General features: G+C 49.6%; 10 protein-coding genes across 10 annotated transcripts; 4 read left to right on the top strand and 6 right to left on the bottom strand.

The window, feature by feature from the left end:
- Positions 1–755: 755 nt before the first annotated feature.
- On the bottom strand, positions 756–2,882 carry M430DRAFT_49781 (hypothetical protein; the record flags this gene model as incomplete). Its single annotated transcript, XM_024868088.1, has 2 exons — positions 756–1,005; positions 1,060–2,882. The coding sequence occupies 2 exons, from the start codon at positions 2,880–2,882 to the stop codon at positions 756–758; spliced, it is 2,073 nt and encodes a 690-aa protein (XP_024721344.1).
- Positions 2,883–3,573: 691 nt separating this feature from the next.
- On the top strand, positions 3,574–3,879 carry M430DRAFT_57970 (hypothetical protein; the record flags this gene model as incomplete). The annotated part of the gene is made up of 2 exons (XM_024868702.1): positions 3,574–3,715; positions 3,806–3,879. Coding segments are annotated over 2 exons (216 nt in total), but the record flags the coding sequence as incomplete, so codon positions are not given.
- A 167-nt stretch (positions 3,880–4,046) lies between these two features.
- M430DRAFT_228941 (hypothetical protein) lies at positions 4,047–5,882 on the bottom strand. Its single transcript, XM_024864786.1, has 4 exons — positions 5,555–5,882; positions 5,067–5,490; positions 4,258–5,016; positions 4,047–4,207 (listed from the first exon to the last, which is right to left on the bottom strand). The coding sequence occupies exons 1-4, from the start codon at positions 5,618–5,620 to the stop codon at positions 4,182–4,184; spliced, it is 1,275 nt and encodes a 424-aa protein (XP_024721342.1). The 5' UTR covers positions 5,621–5,882; the 3' UTR covers positions 4,047–4,181.
- On the bottom strand, positions 5,844–7,453 carry M430DRAFT_119463 (hypothetical protein). Its single transcript, XM_024861746.1, has 5 exons — positions 7,130–7,453; positions 6,958–7,048; positions 6,528–6,905; positions 6,312–6,478; positions 5,844–6,261 (listed from the first exon to the last, which is right to left on the bottom strand). Exons 1-5 carry the CDS (start codon positions 7,196–7,198, stop codon positions 6,145–6,147), a joined length of 822 nt encoding a protein of 273 aa, XP_024721341.1. The 5' UTR covers positions 7,199–7,453; the 3' UTR covers positions 5,844–6,144.
- A 436-nt stretch (positions 7,454–7,889) lies between these two features.
- On the bottom strand, positions 7,890–9,293 carry M430DRAFT_27158 (glycoside hydrolase family 53 protein; the record flags this gene model as incomplete). The annotated part of the gene is made up of 4 exons (XM_024865536.1): positions 7,890–8,695; positions 8,831–8,844; positions 8,905–9,174; positions 9,229–9,293. 4 exons carry the CDS (start codon positions 9,291–9,293, stop codon positions 7,890–7,892), a joined length of 1,155 nt encoding a protein of 384 aa, XP_024721340.1.
- Positions 9,294–10,508: 1,215 nt separating this feature from the next.
- Positions 10,509–14,154, top strand: M430DRAFT_18251 (hypothetical protein; the record flags this gene model as incomplete). Its single annotated transcript, XM_024863829.1, has 3 exons — positions 10,509–11,157; positions 11,206–13,251; positions 13,301–14,154. The coding sequence occupies 3 exons, from the start codon at positions 10,509–10,511 to the stop codon at positions 14,152–14,154; spliced, it is 3,549 nt and encodes a 1,182-aa protein (XP_024721339.1).
- A 273-nt stretch (positions 14,155–14,427) lies between these two features.
- M430DRAFT_49776 (hypothetical protein) lies at positions 14,428–15,547 on the bottom strand (the record flags this gene model as incomplete). Its single annotated transcript, XM_024868087.1, has 4 exons — positions 14,428–14,555; positions 14,609–14,750; positions 14,798–15,270; positions 15,331–15,547. 4 exons carry the CDS (start codon positions 15,545–15,547, stop codon positions 14,428–14,430), a joined length of 960 nt encoding a protein of 319 aa, XP_024721338.1.
- A 285-nt stretch (positions 15,548–15,832) lies between these two features.
- M430DRAFT_34465 (hypothetical protein) lies at positions 15,833–16,486 on the top strand. Its single transcript, XM_024866561.1, has 3 exons — positions 15,833–15,901; positions 15,979–16,055; positions 16,137–16,486. The coding sequence occupies exons 1-3, from the start codon at positions 15,877–15,879 to the stop codon at positions 16,329–16,331; spliced, it is 297 nt and encodes a 98-aa protein (XP_024721337.1). The 5' UTR covers positions 15,833–15,876; the 3' UTR covers positions 16,332–16,486.
- Positions 16,487–16,758: 272 nt separating this feature from the next.
- On the bottom strand, positions 16,759–18,347 carry M430DRAFT_100936 (hypothetical protein; the record flags this gene model as incomplete). The annotated part of the gene is made up of 5 exons (XM_024860668.1): positions 16,759–17,784; positions 17,837–17,871; positions 17,925–18,094; positions 18,152–18,254; positions 18,305–18,347. 5 exons carry the CDS (start codon positions 18,345–18,347, stop codon positions 16,759–16,761), a joined length of 1,377 nt encoding a protein of 458 aa, XP_024721336.1.
- Positions 18,348–18,807: 460 nt separating this feature from the next.
- On the top strand, positions 18,808–20,862 carry M430DRAFT_41423 (hypothetical protein). The gene has a single exon (XM_024867477.1). The coding sequence runs from the start codon at positions 19,101–19,103 to the stop codon at positions 20,394–20,396; it is 1,296 nt and encodes a 431-aa protein (XP_024721335.1). The 5' UTR covers positions 18,808–19,100; the 3' UTR covers positions 20,397–20,862.
- The last annotated feature ends 224 nt before the right edge of the window (positions 20,863–21,086 follow it).

Here is a 21,086-nt window from a genome sequence, read left to right as displayed (position 1 = left end):
GGGGGAGGGAAATCGGGGTGGTGGGTTTTGTTCGTTCAAATCATGGATTGCTGGATGGAGTTGCGAGGCTCTTGTTAGGGAGTATCTTCTCATCTTGCTTTTTGAGCGATGTAGCTAGGAATAATACGCCCGATTCTCCGTTGTATTGCTTAAGCCCCTCGAGACTGTGAATGATGCTTGCTGCCATTTACTTTTCTTTTCGTATTTGTATTGAACATAACTGGAATCCGAATCGAATAATGATGATAAGCTTAGCTCGGATCGAGGAACCCGTCGTGGTGGCGCTTAATCAAACGTATTGCAATGAGGACATGGTTGCTTGTATTGTTAATTAATACAAATCCTTGAACCGTTCGATGAGAGTGTCCCGGTGACACCGTAGGTTGCGGGGTACGCACGTGGTATAGAAGACGCAACCATGTTTTTCCATTTCAATATCCAACCCTCTTAAGCACTGGGATCAATCAACCTGACAGCAGACCCCCTCCCTCCCCCTGGGGGGTTGTCAGTTTCACGTCTGAGGAAGTGAGCAAGACTAGACTTAGCTTGACCTAGATAGTGATGATTGATACTGGGGAGGAAAGAAAGATATGAAACCGTAGGCCGACCAATCAATCAGATCAGATCAACCACTTCACATACGAAGAATAGGTAGGGACGCAGATAGAGGAGCAATAAACAAACGATATTCTATAATTGCCCAAAGAGCGCCACGCTATCCAAATCTCCATACTCCCCCCAAACGTCTAAAACTCTCAAAGGCCCATGATTTTTTTATGTCTTTTGAGAGTGAGAACGCCCGTGGCGATCTTGAAGCTCATCCGCGTATCTAAGACGTACGACTCGTTCCACTTATGCGTCTTCTCGAGCCACTGCTCGCAATCCAGCACTTTGGCCTTGTGGTCCGCCCCCGGAAGGTCTTTCTCCGTCCAGGCCAGAGCAGCCATTTCGTAGTGTGCGGTTGGCAGGATCCAGTCATCTTTCAGCGGTCCTCTAAACTCTTGTCTTTGGGATTGGTTAGTCCTTAGTCCTCGTGGCGAAGGAGGTGGAGATGCTTACTTGTCGTGGTTTAGAATCTCGGTTTTCAAGGTCTTACGGCTTGTGTCGAGGTCTCCCATATTCCTCAACACAGCGGCACGAAGGAGCGCTTGCATTGCTGTTTCATCTAAATCCTTTTGGTGTTTTTCTGCATGACTTACCCGACTCCATTGCAGGATAGCCAGAGTCTTCTGCAATTGCTCCTCATTGAACTTCCTCAGTCCATTCCACAGATACATCATCTCCGCAAGAGGGCTTACGCCTATTGCATCTACCAGGTCCACACCCCAAGAGCTCGCTCTCTGCTCCCACTTCTTGACCTTTCTCACAATATAGACATCAAAAGGAAGTTCCTTCGACATAACCTTTTGTCTGCCTGCGAGTGGTGGCCCTTTCCGGATGTACTCTATCGCCTTCTTCTTATATGGCGCGGCAGCAGCAGGATCACTTTCCCGGAGATTTCGATACAGTTCCAAGTATGAAGCGCCCGTTATGTACGCGTAAAGGGTGGGTGACCATTGGCTATTCTCTGAACACTTGATCCAGCAATCTGCACAAAGCTGATAGTCATGAAGGAACATGGCAGTGAGAGCCATTTCAAACATGTTGATGGTAGCGATTTGCTTCATGTGGCTCTCCGAATTGGCAGCCAGGATTTGCAGTGCACCTGCAAGATCTTTGTTGTGACCTCGCATTCGTGCCTCTTCAAGCTTCCACAATTTAGATTCTGGGTATCGTTTTCGCATATCCGCAAGTAGAGTTTCACATCTAGCCTTTGGGTATCCGGAAAGATCATCGTTGGCTCCAGCATCAGTGGGCAGGATGTCGCAAAATCCGACAAGGCTGTTGTAATATCCAAGTAGGACAATCCCGGCAATAGCACTGTTGAAATTGTTGAAACGAGATGATTGCCATAAATACCTCGTCCCTCGATCACGATCACCCTGGAAGCCTACTATATACAGGATTTTTGTGAAGATAGGGTTCTCAATCATGGAGAATACAAGAAGTAGGATGCCGTAACAGAGCCTGGTACCAGAGTGAATGAAGATATCGATATGGGAAGTGAGCCCCAGTTCTGCAGGGTCCTCTTCGAGGATAGTGGAACGTACTCTTGTTGTCGGTGGTAGTGATGTAATGGAAGCCAGCTTTTCAAGAGTTTCTGATTCGTTGTTGTGACCTTCAGTCCGTACATCAGTAGGTTCGACAAGGGACCCTTTCTCGGTTGTAATCTCTCTGGAACTTCTGATTGATTGTCTATTTCCACCGTCTTGAGTAGTTGGCCGACTGGAAAGATTTGTCCGTGAAGCACCAGAACCTTGCCGAGAAGCTATTACTTGTTTGAAGTATTTGGTTTCAACCTCCATAATCCCATCCAACGTGAGGTACGCCTTTCTCAACTTATAGAACCCTTTGATTGCCTCGGTCACGGAACCACTGAGAACGGCCGTTATCGCATGTGTGAGCTGTGAAATGCAATAACATAGCAAATACTCGGTACCCGGTGGATATATCTTGGAGCGGAAAGCCGTTGGCTCCTTCTGGGCCTTCTTCATGTCCTCCCATGTCTTATTCTCTGCCAGCTGCAATGCTGCCGCTGCCTCTTTCAGTAATTCTTTCTCAACTCCCAGCATCGAAGAAATGAAACTCGAAATTCCACGGCCAAGGTAATGGAAAGATGACTCTTGCTGCTTCAGGATCTTATCGGCCCCCTCGATATCATCATCTAAGAGCTTGAGCAATGCATTCTCGACGGAGCGTAGATGGAGGTTCTCCTCCTCAGCATGCATAGCTGGGGTCTCATGATGATGAGCCTTTGCCACTGATCTGAACCACCGACTCATCCTGGAAAGTGTATTTTCTTGTGGACAGACTCAGCGGAAAACGGCCCGTGGACCCCGAATACGGTCGAATGCTGTACCATAGAGGAAGGGAGAGCCCGCCGGAGGATCGAATTGAGACGACGAATTAACGATACGAAACCGAACCGTGTCTATTGCTTCATGGAGAGAGGAAGAAGGGCAGCTGCCCCGCGGAAAGATATCGATAGAGGAGAAGCAGGCTGCAACGAACCAATGGGAGGGCTGTGATCACCGAGGAAGAGGGGCAGTATCAAGACAAGCAGGAATTGAAGAACATGGGCAGGGGAAGAAGAAGACGGAGAAGGAGAAGAAAAACAACGGACCTTGCACCACGGCGTCAAAGAAAAAAAAAAAAATTATTTACAGATGACGGTAGCGGGAGAGAAGAGAGAAAACGGAGAGGGACGTCAAGGCAGAACTTCTGGTCGGCACCGCTTTCCGCCGAGTATGTAATGTGGATTTCAGCCGCCTCGGAGCGTTCTGGTAGCGAAAGCGTACTAAACACCGTCACCCTTGCTTGTCTTCGCTCAAGCTCGACGAAGAGAATCGACGAGAAGCATTCAGATCGGAGCTTCGCACGCGACATCCTCATCGCACCCCGACACGAATCTCCACTTCTCGTACATAATACCTAATACCGCGTTCCTCCCCTCGCTACGACACTTCTCCCACCATGTCTGCAGCTCCAGCATCGGGCGCCGTGCCAACTGCCAAAGCTACCTCTGCGTCAGACAGGAGTGCTGACCCATCCAAAGATGTGAAGCCGGCCGCTGCATTGGAGGAGGATGACGAGTTTGAGGATTTCCCCGTGGAGAGTATGTCGCCCTTCCCTGACCAAGAGCGCCCGACGCCGTCGAGAGCTGGCTGCTCGAGGAAGACAAACGCTGACGTTTATGTGATGGCAGACTGGACACAGGAAGACACCGAGGTACCGGGGGACAACACCCATCTGTGGGAGGAGAGCTGGGATGATGATGATACGAGCGAGGACTTTTCGGCGCAACTGAAGTAGGTAACCCAAAGGCTGTACGTGCTTGCGTGACAGTATGCTAATCAGGCCTCGTTCAGGGAGGAGCTCAAGAAGGTCGAGACTAGCAAGAAACGTTGATGATGAGACGAGACCATCTGGGAGGTCATACTGGAGTTCACGGGAATACAAGAGATCACTATTCACAAGGGTAGCATGCAATGGACATCACTGGCATTCGATGTACGAGACAAAAACGGTCATCCAATCGTTGTGATCTGCGCTATGTACGGCAACGGGCCTGACCAATTTCTTTACAAGCTGGACTGACGAGGGCGGTCTTGACCATATCAGAGTCTGGAACTATACCTCTCTGCCATATTTACTTACTCGACAGAGCAGTGACACCTGGGAGCTCCTTGCCCTCGAGCAGTTCGAGAGATGCCCCACCACCGGTCGATACATGGCTGAGCTTATCCTCTACCTTGTACTTGGCCGCCACGGTCGCGGTGTCTCCACCACCGATAATGACAATCTTGCCGTTCTGGCAAGCGGAAACTGCGGCGTCGAGAGTGGCCTTTGTGCCGGTTGCGAAGGCATCGAATTCGAAGACGCCGGGTGGGCCGTTCCACAGGATAGTCTTGGCTTCGTTGATGGTGTTCTTGAAAAGCTCAATACTCTTTGGTCCGCAGTCAAGACCCATCCATCCATCTGGAATACCCTCCTCATCTGTAGCAGTGCCGGTTTTGGCATCCTTAGCAAACTTGTCCGCAGTGATATAATCGACTGGTAGAACGATCTTGACGTTGTTCTTCTTGGCCTTCTCAACGAGGTCGCCAACAGTCTTGCTTCCGTCCTCGTCGAACAGACTGTTACCAATCTTGACGTTCTCCAATGTCTTCTTGAATGTGAATGCCATGCCACCGCAGATAATAAGGCTGTTAACCTTGCCGAGGAGGTTGTCAATGAGTTGGATCTTGTCGGAGACCTTCGCTCCACCTAGAATAGCCAAGAAAGGTCGCTGAGGGTTCTCGAGGGCCTGTGCGAAGTAGTCGAGTTCCTTCTTCATGAGGAATCCAGAGGCCTTTTGAGGGAGGTTAACACCGACCATAGAGCTGTGAGCTCTGTGAGCAGTTCCGAAAGCGTCGTCTCCAAGACGGTTAGCATTCTGGACGAAGCACAGTCTCAACAAAACTTACTGATATAGATATCTCCGAGAGCAGTCAATCCCTTTCGGAATTCCTCTACCTTAGCCTTGTCTGCCTTGACTTTCTTTCCATCGGCATCCTTGGAACTTCCCTCTTCCTCGGCGTGGAAACGCAAGTTCTCCAAGAGGACGACCTGTCCGTCGCTGGCCTTGCTGACGATCTCCTCAACCTCCTTTCCGACGCAGTCCGGTGCGAACTCGACCTTCTTTCCACCAAGAAGCTTCGACAGTTCTGGCACAACGGGCTTCAGGGAGTATTTGTCGTTGACCTTTCCGTCGGGTCGTCCGAGGTGGGACATGAGGATGACGGCCTTGGCACCATTATCAATAGCATATTTGATCGTTGGGATGGCTCCGGCGATACGCTGGTTGTTGGTGATGTTCTTGTCGGCATCAAGAGGGACGTTGAAATCGACCTGTTATTATTGGAGTCATTGTTAGGGTTGCTTGTTGACGCATGGGATGTTTCGAGATGCTCACTCTGATCAACACCCGCTTGCCCTTGAGGTCGCAATCAGTGATTGAGAGTTTGTTTGAGAGAGACATCTTGGCAATTAAGGATAAGAAGTGGTTTTTCCTGCGAAGGTTTGTTACGATGTGACGGGTTTTAGCAAGGAGTTCAATGGTCGCTGTGAAATGAAAGCAACGTGGGTTGATGCCCCTCCAAGAGGTTTGGTGGGGTATTTAGCGCCTTGATTTCCCGACAGTGTCATATGTCACACGGGGGGCAGGGGAAAGTCGGAAGCACCGCATGTTTATGAAACGAATTCGACCATTTGTTTGCATGCTCGCTGTTATACAGATTCAAGTGATATCTATCTGAGTACTACCGGGAAAAAAATAACCCTCAAATCGTCACAAAACCGGAGTGTCTTGCAATCACGACCCCGAACGCCTGCCATTACAACCGAACGCCAACCGCACCCTCAGTCTTATGTTACTGAGTGAAGACACGCCCAAGCTCTCATAACGTTTGTATGGGTTGTCCTCGATCCACGTCTATAACGCCTGCCAAATGTCATGTTACCATCCCTTGTAGTTCGTTCTATGCCCAACTAGTAAAACAAGTTTCATGTCAAGCGGATATTGGGCGACGGAGGAGCAGATTGAGCCTCCAAAGCGTCCTCCGCAGCATTGGAAAGAGAAAGGTATGCTGTCCATGCAATACCAACTGTCGAGACGAAAGGCTGTGCGGAAATCAGCAAGCGATCGCAGACAAGATGAAGGGTGGGCTTACAAGTTGGAATTGAATGGGCATGAGGCGGAAGTTAATGATCTGGACCAAAGGCCAGACCATAAAGTTTGCCTTCAGAGTTGGCACATACATATCACGGAGCTTGTGGCTGATAGCTCGTCGTCCACCTCCCTCTGCAATAGTCATAGCAGTGAAAAATACGGCAATACCTAGATAGTTGTTAGTCAAATAAAATGCATATCCAGAGATATAACCTACCAACAGGTGCAAAAATCAGTTGATCGAAAGCCACCATCTTAAGTGCTGGCCCGAGGCCGCTTGATTTGGTGATAGGGAAAGCTCTCGACAAGAACTGGAACCATTTGAACTGAATCGGAGCCATCAAAAACCCATATCCCATGAAACGTGTCAACCTTTCAAAGTCAAATGGCGGAGGCAGCAATTTCGAGTCTGGAATAAGCTCCTGTCGGCAGAAGGGATTCTTCCTGTCCAATTCGTGTATCTCAATCGCAGTAGTATCATCCTTCGAAATCCCACCAGGTTTCCGCAAAGCCGATAACCTGATCGACGTAATACTCTGTGCCACTGTGTCCGCTATTCCTCCCAGAACCGCATTTGTGATCATCATCGTGATTACTGCCCGGCGGTTAGAATCTGCCCAACAGTCGATGCTGATACTGCGGCATACCCGGTCTCCCAGCATAGTAGCTGTTGAATTTGGCAACCAGCCTCCCAACAATGGCCATCTCGATAAGGAGAATGACTGTATGTACGACAGGCTATTTTGTACAAAGAGATCAATCAGTACCATTGTCCTATTCCTGCCGGTGCCCACGGCACGCGGTTTCAGGAAGACTCACCACTCTACCATAGATAAATTTGCTATTGATTGCGCGAAGAAAGCGCCGTCGAGGGATTTCGAGAACCATGATGGAGAGAGGCCCTTCGCAGGGACGCAAAGTAAGGAAAGGTCGGGTGGATTCTGTATGATTCCAGAATGACGACACTCGGGGCCAGGATCTCTCCAGAATCAGATGCGTATCGTATGCGCTCCGAAAGCTGCAAAACGAAAAGGCACAACCGCGAGTCGCTCTCGTTGAGTGTCGTCGTCGTTACCAACTGAGCGCAAGATGTTGTATATTTATGTGTCTAGCTAGGTGTGTGGATGCCCCGGCGCATGACTGTACGACACGTGCAGCCGCACTGAAGTCCGGCATGTCTGGGTTGTGAAGTGGAGATCCTGGAATCCGGGGTGGCGCAGTGTGCGCGGAGTGGGATGCTGACGAGAGCACATAGAATCACTGAATCTCTTCCAATACAAATAAACAAGAACTCATGCTGTAGAAGAACTGATGCGATTGATTGCAAGGACTTTGAATCATTGAAGTCAATCAGCCACTTCATCTGAACCTCTTCCATCACGCCCGTCTACAACGATATGTCCACCAGCTTAAAATCTTCAGCACCTGCCAACATTTGGGCAGTAGTTATTTCATGTGTTCCTCCTGGCTTTGTTCTGGCACTGATATAGAACTCCTACTCGTCACTCGATCCTCGTGCAGAGGCTGCAGATCGTTATATTGGAACAAGAGGGGTCTATTCTCAAAGGCTTTATTCATATCATTTTACCCTGAACATGCCCACCGAACTCCTTGAGTACCCAACTGGTTCGGTCAAGTTACTGTAGTCCGCAGTAAACAAGATGGCATCATTGCAGTCACTTCCAAGGCTAGTGTTGTTCAACCAAGCAGGCTCCCAATAATGGATTCCTTGCCCAAGTCCATACGGAACCTGCTGGACGATGCTGATCACATCATCTGTCCAGCTCGTTTGTCCAGCAATACTGTACGGAATTTCCGGCTCAGAGGATGGCGGAATGGGTTCGAATTCTCCATTGCAGATTGCGGGGTAGTCCGTCTCAACAACCTGGAGTGGCTTTCCGTACTCCTTAGCAAGAGTATGCAAAGTCGTTCTGAGATTATCAAAAGTAGCTGCCGTGCCATAAAAAGGGTAAAAGCTGAACCCGAATACGTCCCAGGCTGTTGTCGGAATCCCATTCTCTGTCAGAGCACCAAACCAGCGTTGCTGAAGCGTCAAGTTCCAGCCATCATCAATGTGGATTAGCACGGCAGGTTTGGGAACCCCCATAAAGATTGCATCGTCAACACCTGCTCGTGCTGCTTTCCAAAGTGTAGCAAGGTTCGAGAAATTTGCAACCGTCGCAGGCCATGGCTCAACATCTACGTCTGCGTAACCCAAGGGCCAAAGCATACCGTGACGGATCTCATTCCCGAGGGCGACTAAACTTAGGTCGATACCGGCGTCATGGAAAGATACAAGTGTATCTTTGACATATTGACGGAGAGTCAAGGCAAGTGGGCCCAGGGTTTTCGGCCAGGCCGCTGGTGGCGGTTGCTTGTTCGGATCTTTCTCCCTTAGTCAGCGTTAAGAGTTCTCGATTCAAACTGAAACTGAGCAAGAGTCCTGAAATGGGCCTCTTGACTCACAAGACGCCGCAAGAACAAACAAGAGAGCAAAGCGTTAGATTGGGGAACACAGACCTGCCCAGGAGTCCCTGAAAGTGGGTTAGCAACCTATTCAACATTGGGAAAGACTGGCACTTTTCGGTACGTACGAGAAATGGAAATCAAGATAGATCTTATAACCTTTATCTTGAAACCGCTTGGCGAGATCCAGATTGTATTGCAGCCCATACGTTCCACCGACTGGATTGACCCATATCCGTAGCCGGACGCTATTCATACCACCGTCTCCAAGTATATCTTCAGCTGCTCTTGTTTGGTTGTTGCGAGCAGTATCTTTATATACGTATCCGCCTTCTTCAAGCATTTTTAGGGAACTCAAATCATGACCCTTGTAGAAGAATGGCTGTAACATGTCTTGCCTGCTACAGAATTAAGGATGGGTTGTTGTTGGCTCTTTCGGATATCCAACTTACCCAGCAGATTGTGGCGTTGCTGCCACCAAGGCCACAACCAGTAAGATGAAACTCCAAAGATACATGATTCAAAGGAAATGTATCTCAGCTACCATCGTAGGGATCGAATAAAATATCCTAGAAGCTGTGTGGGTGCGGAGACATTATGGCAATATATATATCACAGTAGCTAATGCTTCTTCGCATGTCAGCCATAAGATCTGGGATCCATGCTTAATATAAAACCCGGCCGTTCATCATCAGATATTCCACCATACGAATGGACTGGTTCCTGGATTCCAGGATTTCCCCGCAATTTATTGACCACAGTTGCATGGCGTACTAAACAGCCTGAGTTATAACCATCGATGTGGGGTATAAATTTGCACAGTACACCTTGAATGCTGACAGCTCATTGGTGCGCGACAAAAGGATCTCCAATGCCACCGAGAGCGTGCTGGCCGCAATGAAATTACCCCGACGAAGCCATTGTATGTACGTATTCCAAAGTTCAAAGATAAATCTTTATCTCTTCTACAAGCAAGACAACCACAGGTGTTATAGTACCACTTTTCTGATTATACAGTAATTGATTGGAAGTGGTCCTTATAAAGGGCAGTTAAACAAAGATGGTCGTACAGAACATCCAACCATCTACTTTTCAATAGAAGAGGGTTCATGAATAAGGATCTGTCGTATCCCATTCATAAAAATCCTATTCTCGGAGGGATTTCCTTTTAGGGAGCGTAAGCCTTTTTATTCTTTCTAAGAGCGGACTGTGAGTGTGACAACATACAAACCAGCCAGCCTGTCTGGCTTGTAGACTGTCATTGTTTTCTAAGCCGAGGACAAACACTTGTTCAAAAGATCTTTTCATACAACCTTCTAGTAGTGGCTTTGCTTAGGTACCTACCTCAAGTACGTAGCAGCACTGCGCATATACTTTCGTGCGCCATGGTCAGGATAAGGATAAACACAAAAGCAGAGAGAAAATCATCAAAAATGGAGAATTCGTGCCAGCACTGGCTTAAAGTTGTATAAACATCCCATGCTACAAAAATGCCTACCTACCTTGAGATGCAGCAATGCATGTACGCACAAATATATACATATTTCAGAAGAGAGAGTTGAAGAAGCTGAAGCCTCAGATCGTCCCGAGCAGGGGTAAACTCGCTAGCGCCATCTCGAAGGCTGCAGGTTCACGATTTCTCGAGACGCGTCTAAACAACCACCAAAGAAAATGCGACAACCGCTGGTGATCACTTCCACCATTCACGAGACCTAGGATTGATGGAGACAAGATGGCAGCCATCGGTCCGTTCTATGCGCATAAAGAGACACGGTTGAATCTCGATCCAGCAACACCAGGCTCTACAGTTGCGATTACTTTACCTGCGCATGGAGCAACAACTTGGGCTTCAAGAAAAGCTCAGAAGCGATCCCATGTCGCCGAAGTCCCTATCGCAGAGGATGAAACTGCATTCAGAAAGAACCACTTAGCTATAGCAGCTTCGATCTACCACCGACAGCACCACAAATCACCAAGAAGCTTTCTTTGGAGGGTCCTGGAGGGTGGAAAAGTACTCTCGATACGGGCGGTGGATGTGTCTAGACAAACGAATGCCCCAGATGCGAACCTCACCTTACGTTTGACCTTTCCAAGTGCGATCACACCAGGTTGTATTGCATTTTCGGATTCGAGGGAACATGATGTTCTCAACGTATTCGTTGTAACTGAGTCTCGTCAGCTTTACGCGCTCAATTTGCGCCCAGACTATTTTCGGAAGCCTTCGAGTACGGAAGATAATGTCAGAGATTGGTGCAAGATATCCGTTCCTTCATCGTTCGCTATCGGACACCCCCACAGACTAGTCGCCTTGAGCGCGGATGAACTTCTGATATCCTCTCCAAATGGAGAACTCCAAAAGCTGACGAGGAAGTCCGCCGATGGTAAGTATAATACCTCCGAAGAAGTGGCAGAATGCTTACATTCTCTAGGCTCCGAATGGGACGTTGCTCACTACAATGATCGAAGCTTTCGGCAAAACATCAGAAGCTGGATACCTTTGCATGGTAGTAATACCATTCGTTACGATAAAGGGACTATTGACCTATCAACTGCTACCTCGATAGCCTCATCATATACAATCATCGATGGGATGCCATATGCCTTCACGGTCTCTTTGGACCACCAACTTCGAGTGTGGAATCTCCAAACTAGAAAGGTTGCGTATATGGGAGACATCCTCGATCAAGAGCCTGGATCTAAGGAGACTTCAAAGCGGGTGATTGACCCCTCACACTCGCAACTAGTAAAGGTATATGGTGAAGATGAGGGTGCCTTATGCGTGACGTATTCACCTCTTGGGAATGGCCAATTCAAGTTCTGGAGTATTCAGTCAGCGGAGGATGGTAACTTGGCAGTTACAGATTTGTTCCCAGAAAACACCCTGGAACCCCAGGCCCCTACTTCTGATCTCTGGACCTTGGCAGACTTCTCGGTTGTACAAGACCGGACGAATACCGAAGGCTTCACTATCTGGACCCTATGGAAAAATAACACAACCTACCGGATTCAGAAACTAGATTTTCGGAGTGCCTCTCCTGCACGCGTTCGCGATGCCTGGAGCCAGGGATGGACGGCCATGGCCGCAGAGACTCTTCGCGAGACACCACTACCAACAGTGTTCCAAGGAGATCCCTCAGATGGGACAGACAAGTGGTTAGAGTTTATCTTAACCCCGGGACGATTTACTGAAGCCACCGTCGAGACCGGCCTTGCTATCTACGAGGGTGGCCTGGGAACAAAAGATTTAACACGCAAATCTGGAACTTTGGCGGAGCGGATGTGTTCCTCCATAGCTTCAACAGTCTCTTTGGGCCGCGCGTCTGATAGAAGTATGGACTTTGAACAATTCCGTGCTGCGACGGATGCGCAATGGCGTCGCTTTTACCGCCTCCTTATCGAATTGGACAAGCAGCGTGGCGAGGCGATGTCGCTCGTTATAGACCCTCAGGGCGAGATGCCATGGGTGGTATTAGCAGATGGGTTGACCGCAGTACGGGATTGCAGTGCGTTGGAGCAAATATGGCACAATCCAGAAATGGCACCTTCAGGGACTGGGCATGTGACGGCTTTGGTGATTGCCGCAGCTGCCCTCCGAGAATCATTACCAGATCAATTTCATCACAGCTGTAACGCCGCTGTGCTTGGGGAGCTTTTTGAAGAGCCATCTCTTATTGACCAGGCCAGAATGAGAGCTTTTTATGATAAATGCGACTTCGCCAATCACATCGGAGATGAAGAATACAACCAGCTCTTAGCCAATCTAGGGGGTGGTTTCAAAGATGTCACACCTCAGATCTACGAAGACTTGCTGGAGTTGATGAGCGCTTCTGAAGATATTGACAAAAGACCACATCTGCTCCCTCTGGCGGAATTTGGTAACAAGTTGATTGTGAAGGGAGTGCAGGAGATAATTGAGCTACATCGGAACATCTGTCTTGATCAGCTCGTCTTGCTGGTTCTCATCGAAGCTGAAGTCAACCATACAGAAGATGGGATCCAGTTTGAGACTGGTGCGGTTTTCAGACAGCTCATCATGATGCTGCAGAGACTTGAGCTTATCAGCTGGCTCGCAAAAACGCAGATTTCTTTACCCTTGGCGCGAGAGCGCTCAAATTCCATTTCCGAAAAGTCTTCTAGTCTTACGAAAAAACCGATACCAAGTACAGAAACAATAACTGTCCTAGAAGGGGTCCTTCGGCATCTCTTTGGACTTGACACCCGAAGCGATGAATCTATGTCATCAGCATTGACAGAAGTCATCATCCAAATCTGCGCTCCTGATAGCGAGTATGAAGCTCCACCAGCTGTCATCCAATGTTTCTTATTAAAGTATGGCCGAGCGGATTTGGCCATAGAATTCTCCAGATTCGCTGCAAACGATGCCTTCTCTACTTATGTCCAGGGCCGAGCATGTCTCGCATCCAACGATGCATCCACGGCGTCCATGCTCTTTAAAAAGGCAGCCTTTGGTATTGGTTTGTCAACACTTTCCCAATTGAACGCAGCAGTGCTAACTATCTCTAGCAAACCCAGATCCAGGGAAACGTATTGATTATCGAAGCGCTGGGTATCTGGATGCAACTGAGAGAAACCTCCTGAATGCCGGCATGCCACAGTATTACTCCCATATCGTGGCATTGTACGACAAACAGAAAGCCTACTCCTTTGTTATCGATTTTGCAAGACTATCACTCCAATTCATCAAGCCTGGCATCAATGACCCTCAAAGTAATCAGCTTCGCACCGAAATGCATAGCCGCCTCTTCAACGCAGCAATCCAAACATCCCATTACGAGCTAGCACACTCTATCTTGGCACTCATGACCGACCCTGCTCTTCAACACTCATCCCTTCGCACTCTAGTCACAAAGATGTGTGAATCCTCCTACGCATCCCAACTTACCGACCTCCCCTTCCTCGGCCTTCAAGATACTGTGGACGAGATCCTGGCTCAAAAATGCCAAAGTATTGTTGACGTCAACATGGGTGTTCCATATCACAAAATCCTCTACGCGTGGCGGATCAAGCGTAGTGATTTCCGAGGCGCCGCAGCCATCTCACTTGAACGGTTACAGCGATTACAGCAATCCGGTGATGGCGATAAGACACTGGGGGGTGATTATCTCGAGACAGCTGTCACGAGACAGTATGTTGCGCTTATCAATGCTTTGAGTTGTGTAGATCCCAAAGAAGCATGGGTTTTGGCAGAAGAACTCCCTCGTAAGCAAGCACCAGGAGTGAAGACGGCGCAGCCAAAGAGAAAGGTTGTCACGTTAGAAGACATTAGGAAAGCCTATCAGGAGGAACTGGACAGGATAGCGGCGATTGAAAATAACCAGTTTGCATTTGCGGGCGGGGATGAGATGGATGTATTATGAGCTAATCTCGAGCAAGGCGTCATGTGGAGTCAATCAGTCGATGATAATAGATCTGTAGAACAGAATTGAAAAGTTATCTCCCAGAGGAAAAGTTAAGGAGCAATTTCGACACCCAGGAGATATTAGTCATTGATAGTCGTAAAATGTGGTGGTATTCATTGATCTCAAGACTCCCCGCTGTTAAGGAGCCGCGCCGAATTATTCTATGATACAAATTTGCGTGTCATGCTAATACTCTCATCAATCAGCAGAAGCTCTCATCACGTGGTTAAATTAAGCCGCCTGCGAGCGCTCAGGGGGAGGCGCGCCGGCGATTTGTGTTTGCTGACCTGCTGCTGCTGCGATTTCAGGTTGTTGGCGATAGAGGACGATTTCGGATTGTTTGAAATATCTTCGGGCATCTACATCATATATGTCAGCTATGCACGCCACAGGAGTAGTGATGGGAACTTGCCCTCATCGATGAGCACGAGGCTCAGGTAATATCTGGTGGAGTATTTCTTGTTGACTTCGCGGAAGGTAGGAGTCAGGTCGAAACCACCCAAGAAGAGTCGGATAGGGATAGTCTCTCCCCTGGATGGAGAGCCATCCATGATCTACAAGTATCAGTATTACACCAAGATAAGCTCCGGAAACAACTAACCTCGAATCGCACCAAAGTCTCGCTCTCATTATACTGGTTCGGCGCCGCACCCGTTGTCTCCCTCCTAATGATAGACAACTCCATGTGCTTGATCTTCAATCTCACCAGCAAGAAGTAGATCCGGCCCACAATCACATCCTTCAGATGGTATTTTGATTTCGAGTATTCGAACTCGATGTGCAAACAATCCTCGATTCCCACATCCATCTTAATTGAACTGTTCATCTCGGGAGGTATCCTGTACGAATAGACCCAGATATCCTTCTCTCTAATCACATCCGCCATCCTCCTCGACACCGTAACGCGGACAAAGTAGCGCAGGCGCACGTTGATGCCGCTGTAGGATTCGTATTGCTTCTCCACATTCTTGAAGTTGAATTCGAAAGTCTGCGGATGTTGGAGGTCGCCTGGCGCAGCTAATTCCTGGCCCAGGGAGAGGAACTCGTAGTGGTTGCCTCGATCGAAGAACATCTCTACAGTCCTCATCAGCTTTCCGCTCGGGAATTCCCTCCCAACGAGAGGCGGCAATATACCAATAGTTCCAATGAACTGCACTTTGATGCCCGTGTGCTCTAACCGCTTCCCATCTTTGGGGCGAATCGTCACCGCCCCCTTTACAGACTCGCCGTCCTTGTACAGCGGCGCCTTCTCCCGCCGCCCCTTGTCCGCCTTGATATCCACCATCTGCCTGTCGTCTCCATCGTCGAGCACAATGTCAATATCGACCGGTGTGGAGAAGAAGTATGACATGTTCGCTGCTGGTGCGCGACTTCGGCGATCCCGTCACGACGCAATGGGTTGTTAGATGAGGCTGGATGCGCAATGGGGAGGTTGATGGAGCCTCTGGGGCGGGAGGTCGCTTCAGGCCAAGCGAAGCTCTACGAGGCTTCAGCCTCTTGCTGCACAGAACTATTTTCCAGACCCTTCAATTCCCAACGCAGCGTCGCGCAGATCCCTCCAACGCATCGCAGAACAGAACAAAAAAAGAACGAGCTGGAAAAGCTCCAAAGAAGCCAAGGTGCCCTAGCTCGCACGGTTTCCGCGCCGCGTAGACGGCAGCGAGCATCGAAAAGCTCACCATGTCTCTTCAGGGTTATGTTAACAGTAAGCGCCCCCCCTCTTCCTCCCCCTCACTTGTGAGGTGTTGGCAAAGCTTACAACCCATTCTGACAGCCGGGCAGAGAAAGTGTTGGTCGTGACCAGCGATTCGAGGACGCTTGTCGGGATGTTGTTGAGTTGCGATCAGATGACGAACTTGGTATTCCTCTCCGTCTCCCTCTTCTCTTTTTAGCTATAAGTTTCTTTAGACAGAAGGAGTTCGGGTCTAACGAGAATATAGGTGCTGTCACAAACTATAGAGAGAATCATCCGCCCGCCAGATGACCCAGAGCCCTCGAGCGAGGTCGCACATGGCCTGTATCTGATTCGGGGCGATAATGTTGCGGTTGTTGGGCTCGTCGATGAGGAAGTTGACGATAGTATCGATTGGCTGAAGGTTAAGGGGGCGATTATAGGTGGGGTTAAGCATTCGTGATCACCAGAGATCCAAGGAACTGGCTTCTGGGAGACACAGAGCGATTTGAGGAACAGAGGAACAGAAATAAAACCAAGATGGGCTATGGATGAAGATGGGAAGCCTTGTTGCATATCAGGCGTTAGGATGGAATGAGAAATAATCTATGAGCCGTTTGATGCTCCCGGATTCCTATTGAGCTTGCTTGGTGCTTGATCAACTTGGAGGTATCACTCCAGGAACCGAAGGGATGGAGGCTTCAGGAATTATTGCCAACGCCACTATGTACTTCACAAGTCTGGCAAGCTCTACCTGTAAATGAAAGTCGTTATCTCTATTTCTATCAGGCTAATCCATCGTGGCTTTCGTATGCTACCTAGTCTACCTATGCATAAACCGTCGTAGACCAATAATAAGGTCTACTCAAGTTAACAGTGTGAAGAATGTTTCAGCCGAAGATACGCTCCAGCAAGTAATGCCCAAATGCATCTTCGCCGGGGCTACTGATGATTCTGTTAATTCTGTTTCCCTTTCTAGCATCCAGCCATCCGCCGTTGTCTCCTGGGGCATCACCGTCTTCCCCATCAACGTTATCAACAGTAAGAGCTTCTAGGGGGTTTGCAATATCCAAGGCTCCAGGGCTCTTCACCTGTAACAGAGCTGGATCAACACCTTTCTTCTTCCTCATTCGTCGGTCAATGACATGCATTCCTCGGGTCCATTGACCTGCGGTCTCGACTCGAATATCTTCTGGGGCCTTCGGGGCAAGCATCCATGACGGTGCCGAGCGTGTTAACATGTACCAAATACAGAGAGGGTCATGTAGCTCTAAGCCAGGGTCTGCTTGGACCCGGGTAAGGGATTCAATCTTCTCAAATGTCTTTAGAACAAATGCTGCAGTCCACTCTGCCAGCGGACTCCCAGCCGCAATTAGAGGGTTAAGCTTGGCCGTAACTTGTGATCTGTGAATTTGGTGGGGAGTGGTGACATCGAGAGGAAATAGCGTGAGCTTTAAGGTTCTGGACAGATTCTTTGGATAAGGTGGCAAGGCGGAGATCTTGCTCGGCAGTGGTGGCATCGTCGATGCAGGATTCGGAGAGGTTAATGCAAAGACACGGGCAGTGGCCACGGCATCTGCGTAAGTATTGAACTCTGCAACAGGAGTAATGTTACCTTGAACATCGATAGCACCACCCATTACAACCACTTCCTTGACTTTCAAAAACGTCTCGGGGTCCTCCGCAGCGGCGAGTGCGAGATTGGTCAAGGGTCCAACTGAGACAATCGTGATTGTGTCACGTGGGTTCTCGCGGAGGAGACGCAGAATCTCCTTATGTGCAGGCACCTGAGAAGCCCTGAAAGCTGAAGATGGAGAAGCAAGTTCTCGAGCCGCAGCTATTTCTTCTGGGCTAGCACTTTCTGGTGGGGGTTGAAATAGAGTTTTCCATGTATCGGACGGTGATAAATGGGGGTGCTGCTCTCGTCAGTCTCTCCCAGCGGGAAATCAAAGGATTGTGATAGCATACCGATGCGTGGACACCAGCCAAACCATCGATGCCATCTATCGCACATATCAGCTTCAACGTCGGCGGCTCTCTAATGTTGGAAACATACGAAAGTGGTCCGCCTTAAGCAGTTCGTCCTCTAAAGGATGATCAGCACCGACGGCAACGAGAGGCTTTGAGGCGTGCATCGTTCCAAACCCCTCCACTTGTCCCCGGGCCCTTCGCCATTCTAATTCCTTCTCAATGACATGAAAGAGAGCTACCACATTGCGCAAGCAGCTTCAAAGAAAAACAGTAAGCCAAGCAGAAGAGTATGGGTTGGCTTGGACAGATTACCTTTGAAGCTCGACGTTTCCGTACGTAACAGAGATCAATAAAATCTCAAGCTCTTCGGGGCTTGCAGCAAATGCTAATAGCAAAGCCAGAATATCATCCACGCCTTGATCTCAGTTAGGAAGGTAGTTGTGCGGCCGGATTCAGAGCACGTACCCGGGTCAGTGTCGATAATGATACGGTTGAGCGGGGTAGCCATTGGGAGCAGATAGCAGAAGAGGAGCAATGTTATATATAAAAGCAGTAAAAGCAACACGCGAACAAGGCTCTGCGCTGGTAATGCAATAGCTAGGTACAGCTTTCCTCTCTTCCAAGTATAGGAATGCGGAGGTAGATATACGACGGTTGATGTTGTGGCTTGTAGCGCGGACTGAGACTGAGCAGTGCGGCGGTCGGGTGAAGTCCGGCGGGGGGTACCTACCTTACCTTAAAGCGGTAACTCGTCAATGATTGGACGGCGAGCGATGCGAGCAATGCGAGAGACACTAGCCCGAACAGGACAAGACGCGGCCGTCTCGTATCTCGCATATTCAGCACTCGTGCGCCCTTCCGACAGCCGTACGGCCCCCTACCGTGCTTCCCACCATTAACTCGATCTGGACACTTTGGGACGGCTGGTTCAACCTGATTCAATTCGACACGTCTCGGCTTTCATTTGAGGCCCGGCTTCGTATCGAGTACGTGGTCATTCAATCATTTCGTTCAATTACTACCTCTCATCCCCCTCTTCCCTTCCCACTCCTCTCTTCTCTCTCGATCAGTACCTCATTCTCACTCTGCTGTCTTAGACTTGCGTGCATCGACACTTCGAAGCTCTAGTAGCCGATTACGTACGTTCGTTCTCGCAGCCTCGATTGAAGTACAGTGCCCGCCACAGCCTCGATCCCAACAGTCCTGACGTGCTCTCGTTTTCGTCTGTCGCGTCTCACTGTTGCCCTGTGGCATTGGCACCATGCCCACATACACCACGGTTGTGGGCTGGGCGGCCCTGCTCGCCGTCGGTGCCTTCTTCTACTACACCTGGCCATCTAAAACACCCAGCAAGCGCAGCCGTGCCAACTCGAAGGCCATTGCAAAACAACCCGACACACCGAAAGCTACAAAGGCGAGAAAGCCCAGGAAGGATGGAGCCCAGAGCAGTGGGGACCAAGCCAATGAAAAGAAGAAGGCCCTGCCTGTCTTAGAGGAGACATGGTCTGCTCCCCAGTCTTCTGATCGCGACGACGATGAGATCGACAACCGGGAGTTCGCGCGTCAGTTGTCAAGCGCAAAGGCCGGAACCCTTCTACCAGCCAAAGCCCAACCAGATAGCAAACAGAGATCGGTCAGGCAATCACGCGCGCAAGAGAAGCCCGCCCCGGTGGAGACAAGCTCTGATGCGACTGCCCCCTCTTCAGCTGCAGGTGGAGATGCAGATGACGATCGATCTTCCTTCAACTCGCCAGAGCTGCGCGCATCGAGCGCCGATGCACTGGTGACCAACGGTGGCATATCCGACATGCTCGAGGCACCTGCCGCAGGCCCATCTGTGTTGCGGATAACTGCACCAACCACCTTGCCTAAATCCAAGAAGCCAAAGACGCAGGCCGCTTCCGAACCCGCCGAGACAAAGAAGCAGAGACAAAATCGGAAGAAGGCGGAACTAAAGAAGTTGGCCCGTGAGGAGGAGGAGAAGGAACGGAAGGTCTTGTTGGAGAAGCAAAGACGTACGGCGAGGGAGGCAGAGGGCAGAGCTGCAAAGGACGGTAGCAATTTCATGGCTGCAAAGACCCCAGCTACCACTGTCTGGACTGCTCCTCCAGTGGCCACAAATGGTAAAACGGAAGCAAAGAATGAGAGCACAATTGAGCTACTCGACACTTTCAGCCCATCCAACAGCAAGACCGCAGGAAGTTCAGCGGCAGAAGTCCAGTATTCCGAGAGTGAACAAGCTGGCAGTGACTGGCAGAAATTAGCTTCGGCTTTGCCGTCCGAAGAAGAACAACTGCGCCTTGCATTGGAAGACTCGGATAACTGGGAGACGGTGCAGACAAAAGAGAAGCGGAAAGGCAAGAAGACTTCTCAACCTCAGCAACAAGAGAAGATTGAAGTCACCCGTGAGGAGAAATCATCCTACGAACGGCCTCCACTCGTCCCCCCTACCGGACCTGGCAAGCAATGGGAGGTACATCTCGAATCCACCGACGACGACGGCAACGTGCGGGAGTACGTGAAGGTTCTTCAAGATTCAGAGTGGGAGGTAGCTTAGATATCGGGATTTACGCGGTATTCAGTTGGCGGCTCTTACCATCCTAGCAGCAGCAGCAGCAAAATCGCATCACCGAAGGGTTCCTTCTCTACACCTTTGCGTTCTGGATCTGCGCCAATTTCTTTCCGGTTATGCGTACATTACACGCCATTTGCGACATTCCCAGCAGGGCCATTCCGAGGCTCTGTGTCTCTTTGCATTACTGACACAAAGGATGGGGGCATATTGCATAAGCCTTGGTGCATCTTGTATTTCACAGTTTCTTTGTATTTATGGCAAGGCGTCGGGGCCGTTCTCACAAGGGGGTATAACGTCAGGTTATCCAAAAGTCGCTAGGATTTGAGATGCTCCTTTAGGACTGTCTCACCAAACTGTACCATCAGAGCTACTGCCGTTGAGCAGCGACTCATCATATTGTTGTGTGTAGAAAATGAATTTCCAAACATTCCCTTCCCCCTTTGAGGCTGAGGCTGCTCAAATGATTGCGTGTCTACTTTTGAATAATAATACTCCAGACGTGGCGTCGTGGCTTCGCGCCCCTTGCTCCTCCGTACGGTAGCATCGCATCCATCTTGCTTCTCCAGTCCTCAGGGGCTGAGCGGTGGGCCTGCAGTGCGTGCGGGCTCAAAATTACAAATTGCCCCAATTAGACCGGAGGATCGAAATTTACATTGCCCTGCGGCGATGAAA

This window comes from Amorphotheca resinae (assembly GCF_003019875.1).
Source record: "Amorphotheca resinae ATCC 22711 unplaced genomic scaffold M430scaffold_5, whole genome shotgun sequence".
Lineage (NCBI taxonomy): Eukaryota > Fungi > Ascomycota > Leotiomycetes > Helotiales > Amorphothecaceae > Amorphotheca > Amorphotheca resinae.
This window is presented reverse-complemented; position numbering and strand designations above follow the sequence as displayed.